This window comes from Strongylocentrotus purpuratus, unplaced genomic scaffold, assembly GCF_000002235.5.
Source record: "Strongylocentrotus purpuratus isolate Spur 01 unplaced genomic scaffold, Spur_5.0 spur5_contig_707, whole genome shotgun sequence".
Taxonomy (NCBI): Eukaryota; Metazoa; Echinodermata; class Echinoidea; order Camarodonta; family Strongylocentrotidae; genus Strongylocentrotus; species Strongylocentrotus purpuratus.
Window position 1 is genome coordinate 3367 of NW_022145400.1, and position 8736 is coordinate 12102.

An 8736-nucleotide genomic window follows, 5' to 3' on the forward strand; every position below is an offset into this window, starting at 1 on the left:
CAAAAAAAAATGGGGTAGGGGCTGTAAAAAATAGGGTAGGTAGGGTTATTGGAAGCAGGACTATTTTTGTTTGTTTTTTTGGCCTTAAGTTTGCAAACTGAAAAGCAGTGCATACCTCCAACATTTTGATTGTGCTAATTTCTCTTTACAACCCCCTAAAGAAATTGTCTGCCTTGAATCCATAGCAACACACAAAAGATGTTCAATTATACAATACAACTCACTCCTGAAGACAAACAGAGCACACTGTTCAAAACGTCGAGTTAAAACAACTGGTTCTTCTCAGAACCACAAAACTCAAAAGAGATGTATATTCACAAAGTGTTTACCGCAAGTTTCCATTCACTGTTCATGTCCACCATGCAAACCTTTAAGTCTGATTTTAGTCACTCTTAATTCAGTTATTCTTTCCCTGTCTTCATTTAATGATAATTTCGCAAATTCGCCGAGTCAGTTTCCCTCTACACAACAATATCGCAGCTTTTTTACCTTATGATTTCTGCCACAGAGTAAGACTTTCTTGTATGCGCGAAGGAAATTCTTATTGAGCCAAGCGTACAGGTAAGGGTTGATAGAGGAGTTTGTCAGAACAAGTAGGATGCATAAGCGTTCCACCCCTTTTGGGATGTCATAGGTCAACTTGAAGAAGTGCACACCCAGAGAGGGGTCCAGCAGATGATGATGACAGTGAAGATGACGGCCATTAGCTTGGTGAGTTTCACCTCAGCCGGGTGAACCCTGTGCTGCGATTGATTGTTCTGTTTCCCTGGGTCTTGTCTTCCCAGCTGGCCAGGCCCATGTCTCGGTGCGCCTCCGGCTGACCTGCAAGGAGTGGAACGTCTTACAGTACAGTATCGGAATGAGGATGAATCCGATTAGTGTGCCGTAGATTAAGATGGCACTCAGGTACCAATAGGTAGCGGGTTCGCTGCTGTCTGGGTAGCAGAAGCGGAGAACTGTGTCGTAGCGGACAGTAGCTTTGTAGTAAAACTCTTGGAAGAGGACCAAACAGAAGGCAGAGAACCAGTTAAAGAAAAGACAGAGGGTGGTACCTTTCCAGCCACAGTACTTGAGGCGGACTCTCCGGGAGCAGGAGACTAGACTGTAACGATTCGCAGCAATCATGGTTAGGGTCACGAAGGAGATCCCAATGGATAGGCAGAAGATGTAGGCGACGAAGCGACACCAGAATGGGATGTGGGGCCAGCCGTAGTTGTAGGACAACCGTCATGACTGGAATGACCAGGACATTCACCGCGAGGTCAGTCACGCTGAGGTTGACAATGAACGCGTAGGAGGTGGTCCGGAGGCGGGGCGAAATAGCCACGGACACAATGACCAGGATGTTCCCAATGAGGCCCATGATTGCCAACAGTGACATGTATACCGTCATGGCAATCAGTGGCAGGAAGTTCCTATGTCAGCAGGTCTGGTGCATCAGTAGGCACTTGTGAATTGTTCATTTTTCTTCTCATCCAATGAGATATTAATTTTTCTCGATAATGTCATTAAGCACTGATGATAACAGTTGAAATCTCAATGAACACTGTAATTTGGTGTAAGTGTTTTATCTTGTTCTTTGTACCTTTCTTCACCACAGAGAGATGCTTATCGTGGGCTTACTGTCAGAGCAATGATCACACTTGTCTCTTCGCTCACATCCTTATACTCTAGTCAAAAATAAAAGCTTGTTGCTTTCCAAACCAAACAAACAAACAAAAAACCCGAGCAACCTCACCCAAATGGATTTCAAGTGCTTGAAAACTTAATTATGTACCTGCTCATGTTTCAGCAGACCATAGAAGTGCAAACAGTACCATTTCCACGTCGGAAGCAGACCTATACTGTTACCAACCAACAGAGGAATTGCTGGTACAACTTTGGCAAGCTGTTTGTCCCCCTTTTTAATTTTCAAGAGACAGAAAAAGCGGAGAGAGAAATTGGCATGATATACTGTGCCAATGGAACACGTATACTCCCCCTTTTGTCAACTCTCAATGTTTTATGAGTATCTATTTTAGAGTGAGAACCCTATGTCTCCCAGTCATAAACTAATCTTGACAAATTTCCCCTGCCCCCTTCCTTCGTGATGATAAAGTATCATGTACTAATGCTCTTGGTTGATACCCGTATCTTTTTTTTCCCCCTGCCATTTCGATTAATAACTGCCTAAATCTTATCCAGTATTTCCAATAGGGTACATGTACTTTGTTTTCTCCAAACATTAGCTATACCGGGACTCAATGGAAATTTGATTTTAATTGAAACCATGACAGCATGGATGGTCTAGTCTATAAAGATCAACCCTAATTGTCAGGTATCGGTTTTCGGGTCAAATTGTGAGAATAGTCACCGCAGTGAATCAATGTCCAAAGGTGCCATTTGCTAATTAGGAGGAAGCAAAAGCAAAATGAGATAAAAAATGAGATAAAATTTGTATTTCTTGCCAAATGGTTATTGACAGTTTTGTATCTTTAATGTTGACGTTCTGATCACACAAACAAAAATGCAAGCCTTTTGTTGACACTTTTTTGGTAAATTTTTGTTAGAAATGGCAGCCCTCTAATTACGGCTTTTTTTTATATTGGTGCATACAAGTACAGAGGCTGTCATGACTGTCAGTCAAAAAGTTGTACTTGTCAAGGGCTCCAATTACATGGAGTTTTGACTTGTTTTGACTTTTGGAACAAAAGTTTTGCTTGTTTTTTTCACCAAAAACGAGTTCAGCTTGGGTAATAAACTAATTATTATCAGCATCCAGACTCCAACCGGTCTTAAACAGATTGTTTAAAGCTAGCCAAGTTCACATTTATTCCCTTAATATCACTTACTTTCCATTGAGAGAGAAACAGATAATGATGTAAGTTTGTTTGAAGAAATCTAGACAATAACTTGCAAATTATGAACCCTAGGGTTTCGCCCACAGCGTAAAATCCTCTTGTACGCTTGCAGGAAGTTCTTATTGAGCCAAGCGTAGAGGTATGGGTTGATTGAGGAGTTAGTCAGCACAAGCATTATTCCAACTCGCTCGACGGCTTCTGGAATATTATAATTTAGCTTGAAGAAGTTTGTTATCCACACCGGTGTCCAGCATATGATGATCACAATGAAAATCACAGCAATCAGTTTAGTGAGTTTGATTTCAGCTGGATGCAAGACATTTCTTCTGGGTTTTACGGAGTCGATGCTTCGCGTTGTAGTCTGCGTAGCCCAGGAATGTGCCCGCCTCTGGCTGGCACGCAGCGTGCGGAACGTCTTACAGTACAGGATTGGGATGAGCAAGAAACACATCAGAGCAAAGTAGATCAGCACGCCCGATGTGTACCAGTACGTTTTGTGCACACTGCTGTCCAGGTAGCAGAAACGGGCGTTTGGGTTGTAGTGCACCGTGGAAATTCCTGTGACTTTTGCCAACACGATCAGCAAGATGCCACCAAACCAGTTGAAGAGGAGGACAAACGTGGTGCCTTGCCAGCCGCAGTACCTGCGGTAGGATATCCTGGAGCAGGACACCAGACTGTACCTATTGGCAGCGACCATCGTCAGGGTGATCAGGGAGCTTCCCAGGGTGAGGAAGAACATGTTGGCCACAACGCAGCACCAGGAGGGCTCATAGGGCCATCCGTAGTTGAAGAACGAGATAGCAATCAGGGGTATCACAACAACGTTCACGGGCCAGATCAGCTATGCTCAAGTTAACTATGAAAGCGTAGGGAGCTGTGCGCAAGCGGGGTGTCAAGGCCACAGAAATGATGACCAGGATGTTTCCGACGAGGCCTGTGACAGACAACAGTCCCATGTACACTGTCATTGCAATCAGCGCAGGTAGATCATCTGGCAGTATCTCTACTGTTGTTACAGGCGTCGACATGTTCACTTTCCCGTCCTCCATTGTACAAACCACCTCAAGTTTCAGATTTTACAGTTAAATACTCATCCAAGTCAAGTTACATTATTCAAAAGAGCAAGTTGCAAACACATCATTGTGAAATCCTTTAATAGAAACTGCTGGTTTTTTTTGTTGACTGCAGAAATTGACCAAGAACTTAATGTCCACGCCTCTTGCAGTTTTCATAAGCAAACTTGTTTGCATGTGTACTTGGCATAAGCGAACTGTCCTTCCCACGCGCTGCCATATAGATTCTACTTGTGTTTGCACTCCAGACACTTGACTATCACAAGTAACATCAATGTATCCAAACTTGAAATACGCTTTACCCGCATTCAAGGAACATAGCAACAGAAAACTCTAGCACACGTTCAACAGTTTACGATTATTAAAATCCATTAAACTCTTTTCTGTGCCAGGTCCGGTCGGTGAAACAAAATTGAATATCCAGGCTGTCGCTGCAGAAAACTAGCAACAGAGAGCTCCATCACAAGTCAAATAAATTCAAGTCACATATCACGCAGTTACTGGTCTTAAAATGCTCCAAATTGTTTTGCGGTGCAGGATACAGTCGGTGTGACAAAACTAAATACCTGGCCTGATGAAAGTGCAGGTTTATCTGCCCTTGCTTAAACCGCTGTAACTGATGATACGGTGACAAAGTTCAGTTTTGAGCCGCATTTGATCTGTGACCGGCACTTAACAAGCACAGTTTCATGGGTTATTGCTTTCCAAAGTACCGCAGCGATACATCAACTGTTTGCTAATAGAAAGTATCCGGGAAGGAGTAGGAGGTAGGGCAAGAAGTGGGTCGTTGTCGTGATGTTTGAATCGGTTATTGTCAGAGACATAACAGAGTGACTCGTGCACTGACCAATCAATGTGACTGTTTGGCGTGGTTTCATCCAAGGGCATCTCACTTTACGCTTCTTAAATTATATTTGTTGCTGTACGCTATGACGATTCGTCCTCCCTGTATAGTGCAATAAGCCAAGTTTTAGAGTATGCACCAATGCGAAACATGGTGCCATTGTGTAAACGTGCGTGGGTAGGACATTACGTGCTGAGTATTTTCCGACTCTGCATCACAGAAATTGGAACGCTGTATATTGGGTGAACAACTGAATTTCAGCACTTCTTTAGATACTGGTTAAAACAAATCTTCGTTGATCTGCTTGAAGTGTTTTTTGCAAAATAGTGCATATAGGTCGTGAGTAGAATGGTAGAACCTTGCAGTATCTACACAAAGCCTTAAAAAAATGGATTGAATAATACCAAGTTTTTACTTTAGGCCAAAAAAAAATTCTGCTTCCGATTACATGGCATTAAAAATAGGGTAGATATGTAGGATTTTTTTTTTGGGGGGGGGCAATTTTTTTTGTGTACGATCATATGGCGGTGTCTGCGTGTAGTCAAGGGTAAAAGGTGGTAATTGATGATTTTGGGGTTTTTGGGGTTTTTTTTTCATCATTTCCCCCCCCCCCCCCCCCCCCAAAAAAAAGTAGGCTAGAGGCTGTCAAAATAGGGTAGGTAGGTAACCGGAAGCAGAACTATTTTTTTGTTTTTGGCCTTAAGCTTGCAAACTGAAAAGCAGTGCATACCCCCAACATTTTGATTGTGCTAATTTCTCTTTACAACCCCCCTAAAGAAATTGTCTGCCTTGAATCCATAGCAACACACAAAAGATGTTCAATTATACAATACAACTCACTCCTGATGACAAACAGAGCATACTGTTCGAAACGTGGAGTTAAAACAACTGGTTCTTCTCAGAACCACAAAACTCAAAGAGATGTTATTCACAAAGTGTTACCGCCAAGTTTCCATTCACTGTTCATGTCCACCATGCAAACCGTTTAAGTCTGATTTTTACTCACTCTTAATTCAGTTATTCTTTCCTGGTCTTCATTTAATGATAATTTAGCAAAATTAAAACCATTACAGGTTGACTGATTGCAAAAGTTACTAAGAAATGGAGCAAATTATCATTTTAATTATTACTCAGCATACGGTACAAAGTTAGAATGTTAATATTATAAATTGAATGAAACTTTCAACAACTTTGTTGTCAAGTTGCATGCAGAAACAAATAGAAACACAGAAGTGCACAGCAGCAGGTTTTTGAGAAAATCAAATATCAAGCATGTCAGAAAAGCCCTGAAATTAATTTTTTTTCCGATTACGGGAAATGTTCGAACATCTGGTTATCCAGAGGTTGGAGGTTCTAAACCTAATCCAGTCAATTTCTTTGTTCAACTTTATAAATATTGTATGTATGCGCCGAGTCAGTTTCCCTCTACACAACAATATCAAGGCTGTTTACCTTACGATTTCTGCCACAGAGTAAGACTTTCTTGTAGGCGCGAAGGAAATTCTTATTGAGCCAAGCGTACAGGTAAGGGTTGATGGAGGAGTTTGTCAGAACAAGTAGGATGCATAAGCGTTCCATCGCCTTTGGGATGTCATAGGTCAACTTGAAGAAATGCACCACCCAGAGAGGGGTCCAGCAGATGATGATGACAGTGAAGATAACGGCCATTAGCTTGGTGAGTTTGACTTCAGCCGGTGCACCCCGCGCTGCGATTGATTGTTCTGTTTCCTGGGTCTTGTCTTCCCAGCTGGCCGGGCCCATGTCTCGGTGCGCCTCCGGCTGACCTGCAAGGAGTGGAACGTCTTGCAGTACAGTATCGGAATGAGGACGAATCCGATTAGTGTGCCGTAGATTAAGATGGCACTCAGGTACCAATAGGTGGTGTGTTCGCTGCTGTCTGGGTAGCAGAAGCGGAGAACTGTGTCGTAGCGGACAGTAGCCTTGTAGAAAAACTCGTGGAAGAGGACCAAACAGAAGGCAGAGAACCAGTTAAAGAAAGACAGAGGGTGGTGCCCTTCCAGCCACAGTACTTGAGGCGGACTCTCCGGGAGCAGGAGACTAGACTGTAACGATTCGCAGCAATCATGGTTAGGGTCACGAAGGAGATGCCAATGGTCAATAAGAAGATGTAGGCAACGAAGCGACACCAGAATGGGATGTGGGGCCAGCCGTAGTTGTAGAAGGACACCGTCATGACTGGAATGACCAGGACATTCACCGCGAGGTCAGTCACGCTGAGGTTGACAATGAACGCGTAGGAGGTGGTCCGGAGGCGGGGCGAAATAGCCACGGAAACAATGACCAGGATGTTCCCGATGAGGCCCATGATTGCCAACAGTGACATGTATACCGTCATGGCAATCAGTGCAGGAAGTTCCTCTGTCAGCAGGTCTGGTGCATCAGTGGGCACTTGTGAATTGTTCATTTTCTTCTCATCCAATGAGATATTAATTCTTCTCGATAATGTCATTAAGCACTGATGATAACAGTTGAAATCTCAACGAACACTGTAATTTGGTGTGAGTGTTTATCTTGTTCTTTTGTACCTTTCTTCACCACAGAGAGATGCTTATCATGGGCTTACTGTCAGAGCAATGATCACACTTGTCTCTTCGCTCACATCCTTATACTCTAGTCAAAAATAAAAGCTTGTTGCTTTCCAAAACAAACAAATGGAAAAACCGGAGCAACTTCCACCCAAATGGATTTCAAGTGCTTGAAAACTTAATTATGTACTGCTCATGTTTCAGCAGACCATAGAAGTGCAAACAGTACAATTTTCACGTTGGAGGCAGAGCTATACTGTTGCCAACCAACAGAGGAATTGCTGGTACAACTTTGGCAAGCTGTTTGTCCCCCTTTTTTAATTTTCAAGAGACAGAAAAAGCGAGAGAGAAAATTTGCATGATATACTGTGCCAATGGAGCATGTATACTCCCCGTTTTGTCAACTCTCAATGTTTTATGAGTATCTATTTTAGAGTGAGAACCCTATGACTCCCCAGTCATAACTAATCTTGACAAATTTCCCCTGCCCCCTCCCTTCGTGATGATAAAGTATCATGTACTAATGCTCTTGGTTGATACCCGTATCTTTTTTTTTTCCCCTGCCAATTTCGATTAATGACTGCGCAAGTCTTATCCAGTGTCTCCAATAGGGTACATGTACTTTGTTTTCTCCAAACATTAGCTATACCGGGACTCAATGGAATTTGATTTTAATTGAAACCATGACAGCATGGATGGTCTAGTCTATAAAGATCAACCCTAATTGTCAGGTAATCGGTTTTCGGGTCAAAATCGTGAGAATAGTTCACCGCAGTGAATCCATGTCCGAGGTGCCGTTTGCTGATTAGGAGGAAGCAAAAGCCAAAATGAGATAAAAAATGAGATAAAAATTTGTATTTCTTGCCAAATGGTTATTGACAGTTTTGTATCTTTAATGTTGACGTTCTGATCACACAAACAAAAATGCAAGCCTTTTGTTGACACTTTTTGTAAATTTTTGTTAGAAATGGCAGCCCTCTAATTACGGCTTTTTTTTATATTGGTGCATACAAGTACAGAGGCTGTCATGACTGTCAGTCAAAAGTTGTACTTTGTCAAGGGCTCCAATTACATGGAGTTTTGACTCATTTTGACTTTTGGAACCAAAGGTTTTGCTTTTTTTTCACCAAAAAGAGTTCAGCTTGGTAATAAACTAATTATTATCAGCATCCAGACTCCAACCGGTCTTAAAAAGATTTTTAAAGCTAGCCAAGTACACATTTATTCCCTTAATATCACTTACTTTCCATTGAGAGAGAAACAGATAATGATGGAAGTTTGTTTGAAGAAATCTAGACAATAACTTGCAAATTATGAACCCTAGGGTTTCGCCCACAGCGTAAAATCCTCTTGTACGCTTGCAGGAAGTTCTTATTGAGCCAAGCATAGAGGTATGGGTTGATTGAGGAGTTAGTCAGCACAAGCATTAT

The 8736-nt window shown here is 42.3% G+C and overlaps 1 protein-coding gene across 1 annotated transcript; it reads right to left on the bottom strand.

Annotated features, from left to right (window-relative positions):
• Positions 1-2880: 2880 nt before the first annotated feature.
• LOC115926037 (melatonin receptor type 1A-like) lies at positions 2881-7185 on the bottom strand. Its single transcript, XM_030990350.1, has 3 exons — positions 6820-7185; positions 6545-6712; positions 2881-3684 (listed from the first exon to the last, which is right to left on the bottom strand). Exons 1-3 carry the CDS (start codon positions 7183-7185, stop codon positions 2881-2883), a joined length of 1338 nt encoding a protein of 445 aa, XP_030846210.1.
• Positions 7186-8736: the final 1551 nt, after the last annotated feature.